Source organism: Dendropsophus ebraccatus, chromosome 15 (assembly GCF_027789765.1).
Source record: "Dendropsophus ebraccatus isolate aDenEbr1 chromosome 15, aDenEbr1.pat, whole genome shotgun sequence".
Lineage (NCBI taxonomy): Eukaryota > Metazoa > Chordata > Amphibia > Anura > Hylidae > Dendropsophus > Dendropsophus ebraccatus.
In genome coordinates, this window is record NC_091468.1 from 34,537,765 (window position 1) to 34,557,088 (window position 19,324).

General features: G+C 43.1%; 1 protein-coding gene across 1 annotated transcript in view; it reads left to right on the forward strand.

Moving 5' to 3' along the window:
* Positions 1 to 739: 739 nt before the first annotated feature.
* GALM (galactose mutarotase) overlaps positions 740 to 19,324 on the forward strand; it is a 35,096-nt gene continuing 16,511 nt past the window's right edge. Inside the window, exons 1-3 of the mRNA XM_069955037.1 lie at positions 740 to 824; positions 3,539 to 3,729; positions 12,712 to 12,866. Of these exons, the coding sequence (XP_069811138.1) occupies positions 796 to 824; positions 3,539 to 3,729; positions 12,712 to 12,866 (375 nt within the window). The 5' untranslated portion in view covers positions 740 to 795. The remainder of the gene's footprint in view (positions 825 to 3,538; positions 3,730 to 12,711; positions 12,867 to 19,324) is intronic.

A 19,324-nucleotide genomic window follows, 5' to 3' on the forward strand; every position in this document is an offset into this window, starting at 1 on the left:
GGGGACAGGCCTACGCCAGGGAGAAGGCGCAGATTCGCCCCTTCTCTCTGGTTATGGCCTTTTGTATGCCCCGCTTGCCTTATGGGCAGGCAGGGGGAGCTCAGTGGGGAACGGCAAGGCGGTGAGGAGGCGTGGAAGCAGGTGTAGATTTGGTGCGCCGAGTGCAGATACGGGCTCCCGGCCAGATTCACTAAATTCACCCCCCTTGTCTTTTTACATTAGAAAACAGATCACTGACCTCAGGGAGACCAGTCAAACAACACACTGTCGGCTGCTGGTTAAAGCGCTCAATACAGTCTCAAAACACAGGGCTAGCCCTCCCAGAGAGAACCTAGCAAAGGGATGGCTCCTGGCAGAGACCACCAAAACCACCATATTAAAGAGGATGTATCACCTGGGGGGGGGGCGGTTGGTTGTGGGCCAGGGGGGTGAGTGCTGCCGGAGGCTCTGGGCTGGGGGTGACCGGGTGGCTGCTGTTAGAGAGGGAGACAGTCACAGGCTCGGATGACATTGTGCATACAACTGTATGTTGTTTTCCAGTCGGATATTCATGTTTTCAGTCATTAAAACAATGCGCTTTGTGAATATGGCTAAAGTCAGCTGGACAGCATGCAGAAAGTATGGTGTGAGCACAGGCTGTAGACTGCCATCCACAGCCACACTTTCCTGCCTTTTCCAGTCTCCTCTGTTCCTGCTGAATAAAGTTTTGCCTTCAGCTGTATCAGGAGCTGTGTCTCCTCCTCCAACTACCCAGTATACAGGAAGAAGTGACTGACACAGTGTAACGCTGGTCACATGAGTCTTCAGCAGTCATTGGGATTCAGGTGCAGTATTTCCTGATTTCCACAGATTATAATGGGGCAGATGTATATGGAGAGTAAAGCAATCTCTGTGTGGTGACCTGCACAATGGCTGCATTATGTAGTGTTCATGGGAAGCCTGGGACCTGGAGCTCAAAAACAGCTTCGTTTTCATTTCCATACAACTATACTTGTCCTTACACTACACGTCTGTCTTTCCACTGCAGAATAAATCCTTGTCTTTCATAAGGAGGAATACCATTTTTTACAAACAGAACTAGTGTATCTCCCCCTTTAAGGGCTCTCACATTGTTTAGGAAGGATTTGTAAAAAAAATCACTTTTCTGCTGCATTTTATGGATTTCTTTTCATGGTAATACAAGATGTAGTAATGCAATGTATAATACTTTACTAAGACGATGTTCACATCAGCATTTGAGCCTCTGGCACAGTTCTGTTTCTACATTTCGTTTTGATGACTGAAAAAAGGAACCAAGCAGATCCATTTATCTCCCCATTTCATTCATTTTTTATGGCGCTCTCTTTGTCATAGTTGTTGTGCTCTGTTTTCATCAAATCTGTCAGTGGTCGGTTTTTTGGACGGACATAAAATTGGTTCATGGACCATATTGCACCCTATGGCTGCTGTGACACGACAATTCTTTCGGTAGATGGCGGAATTTGCCTGACCATAGAATGGAGTCTATGCAAATCTTATGGATCAAAACACCACAGAGCAGGGCAGCCCAGCCTGGAGGAGGGGAGTCTGATTTTAGCTCTATGAGGTACACAGGGAGCTGCTGTCAGTATATACAGTGAGAACACTTACTAATACTGTACACTGAACTATATTTTACTATAAAGTGGCCAACCCCTTTAAAGGAAACCTGTCAGCCGGGATGCTGTGGTGGAGCCCACCGCTCCCCGCAGTGGAGCCCGGCATACTTTACTCTCCCTAGAAGCCCCGCTCCTGGACCCGGCCCCTAGGCGGAGAAATCACGTCCCGAAGATGAGCGCACGCGTTATGCAAAGCAGCGCTCAGCTTCAGGCCGTGATTTCTCCGCCCAGGGACCGAGTTTAGGAACAGGACTTCTAGGGAGGGTAAAGCATGCCGGGCTTCACCGGGGGGTCGGGCGGGCTCCGCTACAGCATCCCGGTTGACAGGTCCTTTTTAAGGATTTATTGGTGCAGATGTGGGACAGGCAGTGGGATAGTGATCAGAGCGACAATGCTGGCTCTTCATCATGGCTCTGTGAAGAGAATTTAGTGTGACTCAATCATCGTCTGTCCATCATGTGCAGAAATAACGCCTAATCTTTTACCTGCTTGGTGAATGCCGCAAACCTTCTTTTATGAACTGCTTATTGCAATATGTTTTCTCTGGATACTGCTGAGCACTTCAGCAGTGAGAGGTGAGAGATATTGATTATTTTACAGCTGAGTGCTGGTATATTGGATTTTGTTTTTGTGGTTTTCAGCAGTTTCCTCTATATCAGCATAGACAGGATTTAGTGAAAGGTGACACCAGTATATAGATAAGACAGGATCGGCAACAGGTAATGTTCGGCACTCCCTCATTCTGCACAATAATCTTTGCACAGGTCACAGAGCATGACAAATAAAGCCTCCCCATAGAAGTCAATGAGTCAGCTCCAGTCTATTGCTTTCTATATTCATGGGGTTGCTATAAACATGTCCCTAAATGCTGTGCAGATGGCTCAGGCATTTTGGCTGCACAGGTTAGAAATAAGTATCAGTATCTGGCCCAGTTAATTAAAAAAAAAATTCTAGGTGATATTTTCCCTTTAAATTGCAGGCATATTAACAAATATCCAAGGCTAGACGGACAGAAAGATGTGGGTATCATTTAAGGCATCCACACAACCGAAGACTGGAATACAGCCATGTGCATTAATCCTAAACCTAATTTCACCTTTTGCTATCCTGTTTATGGGTGCGTTTACACCTACAGGATCCGCGGCAGATCTGCAGCAGATCCGCAGCAGATTTGATGGTGCAGATTTGATGCTGTGTTCAGTTATTTAAATGAAATCTGCTGCGGATCTGCTGCGGATCCGCAGCAGAAAATACGCTGCGGATCCGGTAAGTGTGAACATACCCTAAAGGGAACCAATGACCACGTTTTTCGGTGTTCACCTACAAAAGGTGCCTAATAAAGCTTAACTCAGTTTGTCCTAACATATATTTCATGAGTTTGACACTGCCAGCTAACCCCAAAAACATACTTTTATTATTTCCCGCACCATATGCTAATTACCCTTTTCTGGCCATCGGGGTGGTCTGTTCCTCCAAACTAGTCACAGCTGGCGGGAAATAGTCTATGATCACAGTGCAGGACCTGCAGGGAGGTGTCCTTATATTTCTCTGAGCTCCGTCAACTTTGCTGGGCTGGGAACAGGCAGCAGGGATTGGACACCAATGTACTGAACATGTCCGGCCCAGTGAATACGTCAGACCTCAGAGACATATATACTGTGTTCCCCAAATAAGTCAAGAAAACCTCTACTCCCCAACCACATTGGTCTGACATGTTAGACCATATACGGTACAGACTGTTATAACGGAAAAGTACAGGTTATTAAAAGCAATCTGTGTTACGTTTATTCATCTATATAATATGTCTCCATTATACATACCTTCTGGGCACAGTCGTTATTCACATTGGTAAAAATCTACTCCTGAGCGATTAGTAATGTTTTCTATTCACACTTTACCAGAACAATGACATCAGTGACAAGAGAAGTATTTGGTAACCTGCCTAATGGCAAGACGGTGGAGAAGTTTCTTCTTGAGTCAGACTTTGTCAAGGCAGAAATTATATCCTATGGCGGAATCATAACTTGTTTAGAAACAAAAGATAGACACGGAAACTTCACAGATATTGTTCTCGGGTTTGATAGTCTGGAAGGTGAGCTCTTATTCTTCTTCTTCTTCTTCTTCTTATTCTTCTTCTTATTTTTCTAATTGCAAATCATTAAAATTGGTCTAGTATGTCTACTATAACATATAATCTTTACATTTGAACTTTCTGGGTCATATAAATATTAAATGTATGTTTTTGTAAGGTTAGGAAAATTGCAGTACATGCCACCTACCTATATTGTGCCCCCCCCCCCCCCCCCCCCCCCCCCCCCCAATTACTCTACTTGTTCCAGTTCACACAGTTCAGGTCTTTCTTTACGAGACTACAACTATTCACTTACATAGGTCGATTGCTGATTTTAGTAAACTCTACCTTATTGCCACCTCCACTCAAAACATTTCTGACCTATACACATTACTCATCGAAAATAACAGTTATATTCAGCTACCTCTTTTTGCTAGACATTGTCAACTGGGTACTTTCCTGCCCTAAAATAGTTTAAATACACCTTGAAAACTCTCACTGTTACTCAGAGCTCTAGAGGCAAACATGCTGGATATTCTCCTCCAGTGGGGGAGGTTCTAGAGACCCAATACCTTGTTCCCAAGTATTCAACCGTCTTCCTGTACTAGTTTCTTGAAAAATACTCAATATTGCAGTGATTTATCAATCTGACTGTAGGGGGCATTCACACATTCCATGCAAGGTCCATAAATACCGACAAATGTGTAAATTCCCTCTTACACTCAACGCTCCATTTACACCACATTTTTCTTTGTGTTGGCTGTGTTTATGTTGAATCAGAAAAGTTATCCTGATGAATACTGTACAGAAGCTAAATACATCTATGGCCCATAAAGGTATGTATAAAAAAAACCTTTCTATTTGGCATATTTCTGGTGAGTTTCCATCTATACCCTTAAAGGGGCACTCCAGCGAAAATCTTTTTCTTTCAAATGAACGGTTTCAGAAAGTTATATAGATTTATAATGTACTTCTATTTAAAAATATCAAGTATTCCCGTATTTATCATCTGTTGTATGTCCTGCAGGAAGTGGTGTATTCTTTCCCGTTTGAAACAGTGCTCTCTGCTGACATCTCTGTCCTAGACAGGAACTGTCCAGAACAGTTGCAAATCCACATAGTAAACCTGTACTGCTCTGGATAGTTCCTGACATGGACAGATGTGGCAGCAGGGAGCACTGAGTCAGACTGAAAAGACAACACCACTTCCTACAGAACAAACAGCAGCTGATAAATACTGGAAGACTAGACATTTTTAAATAGAAGTAAAATACAAATCTATATACCTTCTAAAACCAGTCGATTCGAAAGAAAAACATGCACACATATAGAGATGTGTTAAACAATATTTACAGTATTTGAAACACATAGGGGGTGAATTATCAAACTGGTGTAAAGTAGAATTGTCTTGCTTGCCAGATTCCACTTTTCATTCCTCACAGACTCTTTGGAAAATTAAAGGTGGAATCTGATTGGTTGCTAGGGGCAACAAAGACAATTCTGCTTTACACCAGTTTGATAAATCTCCCCCATAATGTTAAGTCTTGTGGTCAAACATGGTATGAACGTAACCCTAGATAGCTACTAGCCTAACCAGTGTTTGGCCAGCATCTGTTTCCCTTGACCTACCTATAAGCAAGAACACTCCTATTGTTTCTCCCCTAGGGGACAGGTTAGACACTTCTGACAGCACCTTATATCTTAACCAAATAAAGGATTAAAGGGGTAATCCAGTGCTACAAAAACATGGCCACTTTCTTTCAGAGACAACGCGACTCTTGTCTCCAGTTGAGGTGCGGTTTGCACTTAAGCTCCATTAGGGTGGGTTCATACTGAGGAATTCTCGCGGATAAACTCAGCGGAATTCCGCAGTATGTCCGCGCGCCTTTCCGCCGGCTCCATAGACACCATTCTATGGTCCAGCGGATAGTGGAATACGCCGGGCCATAGAATGGTGTCTATGGAGCCGGCGGAAAGGCAAGCGGCCGTGCGCGCGGACATACTGCGGCATTCTGCGGACATTATCTGTGAGAATTTCACAGTATGAACCCACCCTTAAGCAGCAAAACCCAAGTTGGGGACAAGAGTGGGGCTGTCTCTGGAAGAAAGTGGCCATGTTTTTGTAGCGCTGGATAAGCACTTTGAAGTGCATGTACCATCAGGTAAATCCTCTTTAACCTCTAGACGACCTAGGACGTACCGGTACGTCCTGGAAGTCTGTGCCCAGACGACCCTGGACGTACCGGTACATCCTAAACTATGAAGTGCGCTCCGGAGCGGAGCGCTCTTCATAGCAGGTGGGGGCTGATTGCAGCCGGCACCTCACCGTTAATGACACGCTGCAGCGTGACATTATCTCCTTAAACGCCCGCGGCGTTTAAGTGTAAGTGACAGGGGAAGTCCCCTGTCACTCACCGATCGGGACCCCCGCAGTGTCACTGCGGGGGTCCTGATCGTTAAAAAGGACTGCCGGAGGTCCGATCGGCGCTGTGGTCACTGAGCCTGCACATGGCATAGCAGTGATAAAAATGAAAGTATTGTATGTACAAGTCTCCCAAAGGGACTTAAAATGTATAAAAAAAAAAGTTAAAATCACTATTACACTACCCCAAAACCCCTCCTCCAATAAAAGTTTAAATCACCCCCCTTTCCCATTATATAAATAAAACATATAAAAATAAACAAATAAACTTATAATATACCGTAGCGTGCGTAATTGTCAGATCTATTAAAATATAACAAGCGCCATTGCGAAAGGTGAAAGGAGTAGACGAAAAGAGAGAAAAAAGTGCGCGGATTACCAATTTTATGTTACATTATATATAAAAAAAATCATAAAAAGTGATCAAAACGTCCGATCTTCACAAATATGGTATTAATAAAAACTAGAGATCATGGCGGAAAAAATGACACCCCATACAGCCCCATAGGTGAAAAAATAAAACTGTTATAAGCGTCACAAGAGGCCCATTTTATTAATAATTAATTGCCAAGAGTTCGCTCTTCTGTCTCTACGAGAGGGTTCCCTGCAACAATTCAAAATAGGTTTACTGCGACATTTTCTGCATGCCGCTCGGCAGGCCATTCCTCGCAAATGGAAATCCACAGTGCCTCCCTCTCTTGGGGATTTTCTAGATTGCCTACTTTCTATTAGGCGCATGGAAGAATTGTCGGCGTCTGATGACCGAGATAGGTCATTGTTTACCAAAACTTGGTTCTCCTGGGACTCCTTTAGTGATTCTGGAGACTTGGCTTCATGGATCTCTCATCATGGTAATTAGTTTTCTCTGACTAATATTCTTTTTTCACTCTTTTATTATATTTTTTCCTTTTGGCTGTGGTGTATTGCAGGTAGAACACAGTTCACCCCTTGTCTTGTTCCCTCTCCCCATTCATGTGCCCTTATGTGGTCTTGTCCCTCTCTGTTACCCCTCCCCACCCTGGGTTTTTCCCCACCCAGATTCACACTTGTCCTGTCTTCTCTTTCTCTCCCTTTTTCCTTTTTTACGCATCTTTTTTATTGTTTTTCTTATTTTATACCTTTTTTGTGTCCTAACTCTCCATGGATCTTTACGGGACCATTTATTTACCACACACAGGAAACGTTTTATCATTTTACCTACATGGTTCTTAAACATTCTCTTGTGAGGTTTTGACTTATTGTTTTATGCCAACACATGTATATGTGACTTTCCCTTTTTTATTACGATACGACTGTTCAATATTGACGTGGATGTTTACTCGTTGATGTGACGACCTTGGAGGTCTGATGGAGTTTTATGTGTCTTTATTCTCAATAAAAACCTATATTTACAAAAAAAAAAATAATTGCCAAAAAAAAAAGGATTTCATTAAAAAAATATATATAACATTAGAGAATCTGTGTAACCTGCATATGGCTGTGTTTGGGCTGACTTATAGAATAATGGTATCATGTCGCTTTTACCATGTAGTGCATTACGTAGACACAGGAACCTCCCAAACGTTACCATATTGCATTCTTTTTTACGATTTCACCAATTTATATCTTCATAAATAATATATTTGGAATTCCATCATACATGTTATGGTAGAATGAAAGGCGCCATTACAAAGTACAACTATTCCTGTAACAAACAAGTCATTACATGGCCTGTAGATAGAAAACTGAAAGTGCTAGAGGAGGGAAAAACGAAAACGCAAAGATCAAAATTTGCGCCGTCCACTGGGTCATTTTGGGCATGGTCCTCAAAGGGTTAATATGACCCATGGATAGAACGGCGCCGTCATGGTGAAGCTGGTGCCGCGGTCCGTTTTTTGAACCGCCCCTCTATGATGCGGCTCCATTGATTCTAATGGTGCCACGTCATAGAGGGGAGGGAATTCCCTGCAAATGGAGGCGGGGCGGCCTGCCTCCAGTGCTTCAGCCCCAGCCCGATACCTGTGCATAGAACGGCGCCATACACGGGAACTGGGCTGCGGTTCAAAGAACGGACTGCGGCACCAGCTTCCCCGCGAAGGCGCTGTTCTATCCGTGGGTCATGGGTCATATTAAAGAGGATGTACCTGAATACAACTTTCCTTCTATATTGTCTCCATCCGATGATAGAGAATAGATCTCACTGAAAATCAGCACCATTGTTCTCATATGGTTCTACTGTGCAGCTCCTGGAGCATACCAGCCGCATCTGCAGAGGTAGATTTACATGGGGGGGAAACAGTGTTTTAATCCAGAGCGCAAGGCCGGGAGAGGGTCAGTAAGTAGTCAACTGGGCAGGGAGCTGCCTGTGACTAGTCACGGCTTTCTGCCTGTCAGTGCTCTCTGTGGGGATGATTGACAGTCAGAGAGGCCACTAGTCACCGACTAGTTGCAGCCTCTCTCCCGATCTCCTGCGCGCCAGAATAAAACAACTTTTCCCCTGATGTTATGCTATAGTAAGCTCGGGAATCTGCACAGTAGAGCTATAGTGTGCAGCCGGGAACCATATCAGTACAATCGTGACTGGTATTCCATCAAATCTTGGCTGTGTTCTTAGTCAAATTGGCTTCCTCTGAGTATTCATAAGAGGATACAAAATCATCCAACCATGTTGAAATCTTATACAATGACTTCCTCTACATGCTGGGAGCTGAATGGCGTGTAGTGTGACCTGACTCTCACTACTATCTGATTAGTGTGATTGATCACAGAGAAGCAACTTGACCCTACTAGTCCCCAATGCAAAATCATTTGGCCTCAGCTGAAACTGCTACCACACCTCTCAATAATCACACCTATCAGTTCTGGCCTATAGCGTATGTCAGGAATGGGCATACTAGAGTATAACACTAAACAGGTGCCCTTATAGATCAAAGGCCACTCAGTGTCACAAAAGGTGATTGGGTGAAAATACTTCTTTTTTTGCAGCCTTTTAGAAGAGAATTTATTCAGAATGTTTCACGATGATTTAAAGGTAAAAAGGTGTGATGCTGGTCGTGTCTAGTGATAACATCAGTTACATAGGAAGTGGAGCATAGATAGATAGAGCCGGCTGTTGTTCAGCTTCTGAATATAGCAAATTCCGCATCTGTGTGAAAGTCAGAGAGAATATGAACAATTACCAAAAATACAGATGTGCTGAAATCTCACAACACTTCAAAGAAAGTGAAAGGATCAAAATATCAAATATCAAATGTATCATTAATACTAACTGTCTAGAAGAGTTCTTGTAATACTAATAAACTGGTGAGCCCAATAACTTACCGTACATTTAATAAAAAAAAGTGTTTAATAAAAATATGGTGACATCATTTAAAAAAAATCTATATGTCAAGGTATATAACTACAGTCTGAACTAACCAGGCAGCAAAAAAAAAAAAAAAAAAAAGCATATAAAGCAGATCAGAAGCAAAGGATTATTGGATTTTACTGTGGAGAGCACCATAGGTAATGCCTAGGCATATCTGTAGGAGAATTTATGTAATCTATAGACGTGAGTGCAATTTGAGCTTGCTCAAGTCAGATCACTTGGCATTTGAATACTGGTGGCTGGCGAAGTTGGATGCTGCCCTAGGGAGTCCTAAGAAACATGGGTACAGTCTATGGTTGTATCCATGTTTTCCAGGACTCCCTAGGGCAGCATCCAACTTTGCCAGCCACCGGTATTCAAATGCTCGAGCTGCACTCATCTCTTGTAATCTATGCAAGTCAAAGTCAAACCTGGGTGGGCATGATGCTGAAGTCGCTGAACACCATACAGGCAGCCATAAGATAAGCCAGGGTAGGAAGCCGGAAGAACAATTCATTAAACATCTTAAGCAAGGACCAAGGGTATTGGCGATGCCGTGAGTAAGGCCTAGAAGAAGTTAAATATAAAATAAATAGAAATTTAAATTACACAAAGTAGTCTTGAATCAGACTGAAATGGAAGTTTGAATAGAACAAACATAGAAGCGAAAATGCACCTGTGCCTTTAAGAGGACATGTGACCACAGACATGCCACAATGGAAGGGAAAACACTTAGGGATAACAGACAGCAAATATGACATAACACCCAAGTTACTGAGATCTGTTTGAGAAATTAAACATACAGTGCAGAGAACATTATCAGCTGTGTGAGCACGGCACATGGGCTGGATCGTTAAGGCACTTGTGTAGTGTTCACTGCAAAGGAATAGGAAAAATCCTGCCAGTGGCATCCCTAATGATGAAGAGGGCGGGGTAGAGGGATGGAGGGTAATGCAAGGTTAGGGCACTGATACTCTAGGCCACGCCAGTTTGGCACAGGACTGCAAGTTCAAAAGTTGTTTTTTAGGACAATAACTGCATTACCTGCTGAACGGACCCCAGGACAGATCTTTGATTAAAAGCAGCTATCTGAAGGTACAAGTGGTTTGGGCGGAACCGTTTGTGGGTACAGAGTCGCTTTAAAGCAGCACTTCTTAAACTGTGTGGTGGGCCTCATTGAATTCTATGCACTCACCTGAATCCAATCAAAAGTTAACTTGGATGTGGTAATAAATCAGCTTAGGGTTATGTTCTTAAATTCCAATGTTTAAGCATCTTTTTGGCTGCTTTTTGGATGGTTATCATTTTGGCACCAAAATACAGGTGTATTATGCTAATTAACGTACAACCATAATTTTCATATTACACTCTGGTCATCCAAAATGGTGGGTGTAAAATGGGCAAAAACAGATGTTGTGGGAACATAGCCTAGAAGTAAGTTAAAGGGGTTATCCAGGATTTCAAAAACATTTCTTCTAAAAACAGCACCACACTAGTCCTCAGGATGTGTATGGTATTACCACCCAGCTCCATTCTCTTTAATGAAACTGAGCAAAACCACAGCCACAATGCAGGAGCATCTTTTCTTAGAAGTAAGGCATTTCTCTGTTATTCCTCCTGGTAATATATAAAGAAATTGACAGCTAGGTGTTTCTATCCCCTTTATCAGTCGGATGTATCTCTTTACAGTGTCATTACTCTTTGAATTGTGTCATATTGAGCAGGAACACACCCCTTATTGGTTACATCCCCTGTTGTCAATTTATTCATACATTTTAAGGAGGTACAGCAGTGCCAACCTACACAAAAAGAGTTATAATAAAAAATGCTCCAGAATTGTTCTAGGCTACCACCCGAGAGTCTCTAGAGGCCCATAGCTACCCAAAGTGTAGATATGATAATCTGACAGTAGTAAAGACTGAAACGAACTTGTACACTGAACCAACCATTGGTTAGTGAGTAAAGGAATTACCCACTATTCACAGAAGGAAAAAGAAAAGGATAGGATAAGTTCACATACAGGCCCAAGTCTCCAAAATATAATCACATAGTGACTATGTCAAGGTCATTTTTCAAGTGTGTACATGTTTTGGCTTGGATCCAAAAGCATTGTTCCTAGACCCGAGACCTCATAGACCCGAACCTAGTCACTATCAGGCTATGTTCATACACCATCAAAATTATGGCCGTTTTTATTGCATGGCTGTCATTAAATAGTGAATAACAGACGTTATTTTTAAGCAATGGCCATTATTATACAACTGATGCAATAAAAACAGTCGTCATTTTGACAGTGTGTGAACATAGCCTCAGACTACATACAAGCCATACAGACAATGTATCAGCAAATCATGATGTGAACAACAAAAACAGAAGATGGGCTGCTTCCTAAACTCTTGAAGAAGACCATACCCTTATCCAGACCAGGTTGTGTGACAGATTTTTTGTCTACCATATGTTATTAATTGTAGCCATTTTACTTGGGAAGACCAACTCTATAGAAGACCAGTTTTCAATGCAATTTTGGGTGGTCTCAAAAAGGTTTCTGTATATAGCGTGATTTTAGAGAGGGGAAGGGAGAATGTTTGGGAAAAGCCCAGGGCCTATGGTCTTCTGAGTTTGCCACTGATGAGGTATATAAATATGTACTAACACAGACAATAAACCAGCACAAGAATGGAAAATAGACTGGTTATTAATGGATCATGGACTGGGTCACAATTGCTAGCATTGTATTAAGGGATTATTGCCATGTTTTACGCCAGTATTCATGTCATCATAAGTTGGACTTTCCAGAGCCAGATGTGTCTATACTTCAGTTACATCTTAACTACACACCTTAATCTCAGTTTGACTAATTTTATGACTAAAACCAGTTAGTTGTTCCACATATGATTCTGGGTATACAGGTTAAGAAAAACAGCTACTTTCTTGCAAAAATAGCACCCCCTCTGTCCTCAGGTTGTGTGTGGTATTACAATCCGGCTCCATTTACTTCATTAGAACTGAGCTGTAAACCCACACCCTGTTTTCAGAGAAAAGCAGCCATGTTTTTCTAACCCTGGATAACCCCTTTAATGGGAATTCTATTAATATGTTAGTTTATTAATTGTCACCTGTAGACATCAGTTTCCATAGACCATTTATTGTGGTTACAGCGGCTTTTGCAGAGTGACCATTGATCACTGCATGTCACATCTGTGTCCATGTTATCTGTAAAACAATGACATCTGGTTAGTATGTGCTATTTTTTCAGGTTATTTAAACAAGCATCCGTACTTTGGAGCAGTAGTTGGGCGAGTTGCAAACAGGATTGCCAATGGTAAATTTAGTGTTGATGGACAGGAGTATCAGTTACCTATTAACAATGGGCCAAATAGCATCCACGGAGGACTCAAGGGCTTTGATAAGGTAAGGACTGCTTAATAAATATATACAGTATTTATACGCTGTGTTTGTATAGGTTGATTAGTGTACATATAATGGAGATCAACTGAATATAGGTGTCGAGAAAAATGAGCACTTAAAGGGGTGCTACAAAAACATGCCCACTTCTGCACCGCTCTTGTCTCCAGATTGGGTGGGGTTTGAAACTCAATTCCATTGAAGTAAATGGAGCTTAATTGCAAACCGCACCTGAACTGGAGACAAGAGTGGTGTAAAAGTGGCCATGTTTTTGTAGCACTGGATAACCTCTTTAAAGTACAATACATATATATATATATATATATATATATATATATATATATATATATATATTGACCAACAAAACACAACAATCACTGAACTCAGGGAGAACAGTGAAAAATTCCAATGGAGTACTATTTAAGAGTCTTCACTGATTGTCCCATACAAAATTTGAATATGCAAAAAAGGGGTCCGTGGAGCCTCAGTTACGAGTCTCAAAACACGGGAATAGCCAGATATCCCTCTCTCCAGAGAAGGAAGCCCATTGCCAAGGGGTGCCTCCTAGTGGGGAGAGCACCAAACCACCCTGATATGTAGTCCCTCAGGTCCTCACTCTGTTACGAGCTTTGGGACCTAAATAGGGTGGCCCCTGTAAGTCAGAGTCTAACTCTGTGGCGAGTATAACGACATAAGACAAGGGTTACCAAGGCTAGGCATCCATCCACAGACTGCAGTTTCGGGGTATTTGCCCCTCGTCAGTGTAGAGCAGGATTCTGGCTACTGGGGCAATGATAAATTGACCAACAAAACACAACAATCACTGAACTCAGGGAGAACAGTGAAAGTGGATGGATGCCTAGCCTTGGTAACCCTTGTCTTATGTCGTTAAACTCGCCACAGAGTTAGACTTTGACTTACAGGGGCCACCCTGGTGTTTCCCTATTTAGGTCCCAAAGCTCATAACAGAGTGAGGACCTGAGGGACTACATATCAGGGTGGTTTGGTGCTCTCCCCACTAGGAGGCACCCCTTGGCAATGGGCTTCCTTCTCTGGAGAGAGGGATATCTGGCTATTCCCGTGTTTTGAGACTCGTAACTGAGGCTCCACGGACCCCTTTTTTGCATATATATATATATATATATATATATATATATATATATATATATATAAAGTAATGCTACCATGTAACCCGCAATCGCAAATGACCCAGAATCTCTCAAAGAAATTTACTTTAGTGCGATCACTGGTGTCAAAAAACTTAGATGGTCTTATCTAACAAATCAGGTATAGCCATTAGTAAGTACTGAAATGCTTGAATGCCTGTGTCAGTATTCGGTTCATTTCTTTTTAATATATTTATAAATAACCTTGTCGAAGGGCTATAGAGTAGAATCTCCATTTTTGCGGATGATACTAAACTGGGTTAAGCAATGACCTTAGAGGAGGATAATATCATATTACAGAGGGATTTGGAGAAGCTGGAGGCTTAGGCAGATAAATGACAAAGTTTATTCTGGATAAATATCTGTAGGTTGAACTTGATGGACTCTTGTCTTCTTTTAACCTTTTTAACTATGTTACTCAAGTCAAGTGTTTTCTAATGCTTGAGTGTTTCGTTCATGTAACAAACCCCATTAAAGTCAATGGGAGACTCAAGCATTTTTTCATGGGGAGGGTGTCTGGTGCACCTGAAAACTATAGAAAATAAGGAAACACTGAGGTCCTGGCACAGCAGGGGGGCATGCATGAATGTATTAAAGACTCCCAGATCCCTGAATCAGGGCAGTTTCTAGCACCGTGCAGGGTGGGCTATGGCACGGGGCGCTGACAGCTAGGGGGCCCCCTCCCCCTCCTCACTCAGCAGCAGTGGCGGACATTGTCTGTGCAGAGGCCGGGGCATAGACTTCTGTGCGCCCCTCACACTGCACCTGGCTCCTGGGGGGCTCTTTTTGCGTCCTGTCATATGAAGGCTGCAGGGAAGAGGAGAGAGGAGGCAGCAGCAGAGACCTCGGGATACTGCTCTGCTAAGGATCGTCACACAGGCAGAGGCTCCCAAGTGACAGGTCTCCTCCCCCGACCCGGCTTGAATACAGCAGAGGAGAAGCAGCCTGTAAGTCCTGCTTCTCTTTATTACAGCTGAGTGTGTGTGTGTGGGGGACTGGGAAGACAGCAGTCCAGTGTTTGGGCAGGTATGTGTGTGTGAGTGGGGGGGGGGGGGAGGGGGGAGATGGGCAGCTTCAGTCTCTGGAGTCTGTACTTTCTCCTTATCAGTCACTTGTAATTGTTGCTGAGAGATTAACCCTTACACTGCCTTGCCATGAATCAGTAACCTGTGCAGGCAATGTAAAGGTTAAACCTTAATGTCTTTGCTGCAATAAGTGTCTGATGAGGAGAAACTGAAGGAGACAGAGAAGTGATATTCATAGTATAGGGCCCATATTCCTATAGCATATATATTAGTAAGGACCTTTTACATGCCCCATATGCAGTCATGTACAACCAGGCTGCTGTATGGTTCGTACTGCCATTTAAATACATTACTATCGGCTGCATATTCCCTGTATACACAGGGAGATGTGCAACCGATAATAATTTATACAACTACTCAAAAGATCAGCAAACAACTGATACAACTCCCATCATTTACTGACAGGCCACAGCCCTCAGAATATGCTGCGAATGAAGAGAGACCTCAAGGTGTTGTCCCCTCACAAACTACAATTCCCAGCATGCCCTGAGAGCTTTATAAGTGTAGGGCATTCTGAGAGTTGTAGTTATTCACAAGAGAGCTGTGGTCACAGATACATCACTCCAGGATGGGAGCGGGTGACCTGTCTCCTCTTACTGGTTCCGGCTATGTTCACACAACGTAAGTTTTCATAAAAGTACAGCCGTTGTTGCTATCGGCAACAGTGGCCGTACTTTGTACGAAAACTTTGCTTTCCATGGGATCCTGGCCGGAGTGTTTACACATAGGGGGAGATTTATCAAACCTGGTGTAAAGTGAAACTGGCTCAGTTGCCCCTAGCAACCAATTCCACCTTACATTTTTCAAAGAGTCTGTGAGAAATGAAAAATGGAATCTGATTGGTTGCTAGGGGCAACTGAGCCAGTTTCACTTTACACCATGTTTGATAAATCTCCCCCATAGTATACGCTCCGGCCGGGACCCCTCGCGGCACCGCAAAGAACTGACATGTCAGTTTTCTGCAACCGCTATTCAGTGAATTGCGGCCGCAGAAACCCATGTCATTGCACATTATGGAGCAAGCCGCTTGCCTCATAGTGTGCTATGGGGAGTTCTGATGCGGGCGTGCACTGATGCGCCCGCATCAGAACTTTGCGGCGGGAAAGATCATCTGGGATGATCTTTGCAGAGACCGGCCACTCCATGACACCCGGCTGGGTCACGGAACGGCCGGTCTCTTACGCTATGTGAACATGGCCTCCTTCTGTAAGTGTCCCTCAGAATCAGCCCTCCCAGGAATCCAGGACACATGTTCCAGATAGGGGGGCTCTGCAGTCTAGGTCCCCCCTGGACCTCACACCTCACTCAGCATGCCCCCGTATTGATAAAAGCTGATTCAGATTCGCCCTGTTGCCAAAATGGCCTAGAAACTGCCCTGCCCTGAATTATGCCATTTTTACAGACTGACAATATTGAGCACCAACCCCAAGATAAAGTCCAGTTTAAGGCTATGTTCACACTACGTATCAGACCGGCTGTTCCGTGATCCCGGCCGGGTCGCGGAACGGCAGGTCTGTGCCTGGATCATCGCGGCCAGTACTTAAGTACCGGCAGGATGATCCGTCCGGCCGCAGAGCTCTGATGCGGGCGCATCAGCAAGCGCCCGCATCAGAGCTTCCCATGGCATACAGTGAAGCAAGCGGCCGGAGCCGCTTGCTTCACTGTGTGAACTGACAGGTCTTTCTGCGGCCGGAATTCACTGAATTCCAGCTGCAGAAAACTGACATGTCAGTTATTTGCGGCATTGTATGGGATCCCGTATACGATGTGTATACGCTCCGGCCGGGATCCCATAAAGAAAAAGGCATTGTACCATCGTGCCAAAAGTACGGCCGTTGTTGCCGTTGTACATTTACTTGTAGAGAACCCGAAAAGGAAAAAGAAATCCACCAACACCCCTTAAAAGCTGGCCGATCTCTCACCTTAGTTCCTGTCATCTCTAACAACCATTGCCAGTGGGATGTGTATTAGATGTTGGCCGGAGTGCCGTCTTCCATCTGATACACATCCCACTGATGTTACAGGTTACTCTATAGGCACTATATTGCCTCTTTTTTTAACCACAGTATACCACGTTGACAAAGGTCCGAGTGACCAAAACATCTCGTGATTGGGTATACTGGTATTGTTGAAATGTAATAAGGTGTAAAAAAAACGTGCCTACAAAGTTTCTATGCTTGTCAATAATACTTTTTTTGATGGAACATATTCAGATTGGGTTTTAGTTACTAGTGGGGTACCACAGGGGGTCAGTGTTGGGTCCACTTATTTTTAATATTTTTATTAATGACCTTGTAGAGGGGCTACAGATTAGAATCTCCATTTTTGCAGATGATACTAAACTGGGTAAAGTAATCAGCACAGAGGAGGATAATATCATATTACAGAGGGATTTGGAGAAGCTGGAGGCCTGGGCGGAGAAATGGCAAATGACGTTTAATGTGGATAAATGTATGGTTATGCATTTGGGCCGTAGAAACAATAAGTACAGTTATGTGGTAAATAATAAAACACTGGGTAAAACTACTTCTGAAAAGGACCTGGGGGTATTGGTGGACAGTAAACTCAACTTTAGTGATCAGTGACAAGCTGCAGCTGCCAAGGCTAATAAAATAATGGGATGCATCAAAAGAGGCATAGATGCCAAAGATGAGAACATAGTTTTGCCTCTTTAAAAATCACTGGTCAGACCACATATGGAATACTGTGTACAGTTTTTGGCACCAGCATATAAGAAGGACACAGTTGAACTGGAGCGGGTGCAGAGGAGGGCAACAAAGGTCATTAAAGGAGAAATCCGGTGAACATTTTTATTAAAGTATTGTATTGCCCCTCAAAAGTTATACAAATTACCAATATACACTTATTACAGGAAATGCTTATAACGTGATTTTTTCCCTGCACTTACCACTGCATCAAAGCTTCACTTCCTGGATAAAATGGTGATGTCACGACCCAACTCCCAGAGCTGTGCGGGCTGTGGCTGCTGGAGAGGATGATGGCAGGGGGATGCTCAGTGTCCCTCCAGTGCCCTGTGTCCCTCAGTGTCCCCCTGTCATCATCCTCTCCAGCAGCCACAGCCCGCACAGCTCTGGGAGTTGGGTCGTGACATCACCATTTTATCCAGGAAGTGAAGCCTTGATGCAGTGGTAAGTGCAGGGAAAAAGCACTTTATAAGCATTTTCCGTAATAAGTGTATATTGGTAATTTGTATAACTTTTGGGGGGCAATACAATACTTTAATAAAACTTTTCGCTGGACTTCTCCTTTAAGGGAATGGGTGGGTTACAGTACCAAGACAGGTTATCAAGCTTGGGGTTATTTACGCTAGAAAAAAGATGTCTTAGGGGCGATCTGATCACAATGTACAAATATATGAATGGACAGTACAGAGATCTTTGTAGTGATAGTTTTACTCCTAGGTCTGTAACCATGACAACGGGGCATCCTCTACGTCTAGAGGAAAGAAGATTTCCCCATCAGCACAGACGCAGATTCTTTACTGTATGAACAATGAGACTATAAAACTCTCTTCCACATGATGTTGTCATGGCTGATTCATTAAATAAGTTCAAGGGAGGCCTGGATGCTTTTCTTGAAAAATATAATATTACAAGTTATGGGCATTAGATTTCCGGTGATACGTTGATCCAGGGATTATTCTGGTTGCCATTAAAGTTGAGAAGGAATTTTCTCCCTGTGATGGGGCAATTGTCATCTGCCTCATGGGAATTTTCACCTTCGCCGGTATCGGCCCAATAAGGTTTCCCTAGGTTGAACCTGATGGACTCTTTTTCTTCTTTCAACCTTATTAACTATGTTACTATGTTATTTTCATGAAATAAAAAGATGGCATAATAAGCATTGATCGGTGGAGTCGAGGGCGGTTGATATAATTACCATAGACTATCGTACTAACACTGGTTAGACTGTAAAATACTGTATGGCAGATGTTGGTTTGTCTTTTTCCTTATCCGAAAAATGACTTTTGGATAGTTGGCTAGTAGGCACTGCCATTAGGGTGGATCTAGGGATAGCACTGCTCCCAGTACTTGCATATAAATACCTCTTTACTCATGCCATGTAGCATTCTACAGTCCATAGTACCCCTGTGAGGAATACATCTGATTTGATTGGTAAGATCTATGCTTTTGAAACCATTGATTGTTCATTTGGAAGATCAAGTATATTTTTTGACTGACACAGATATTTT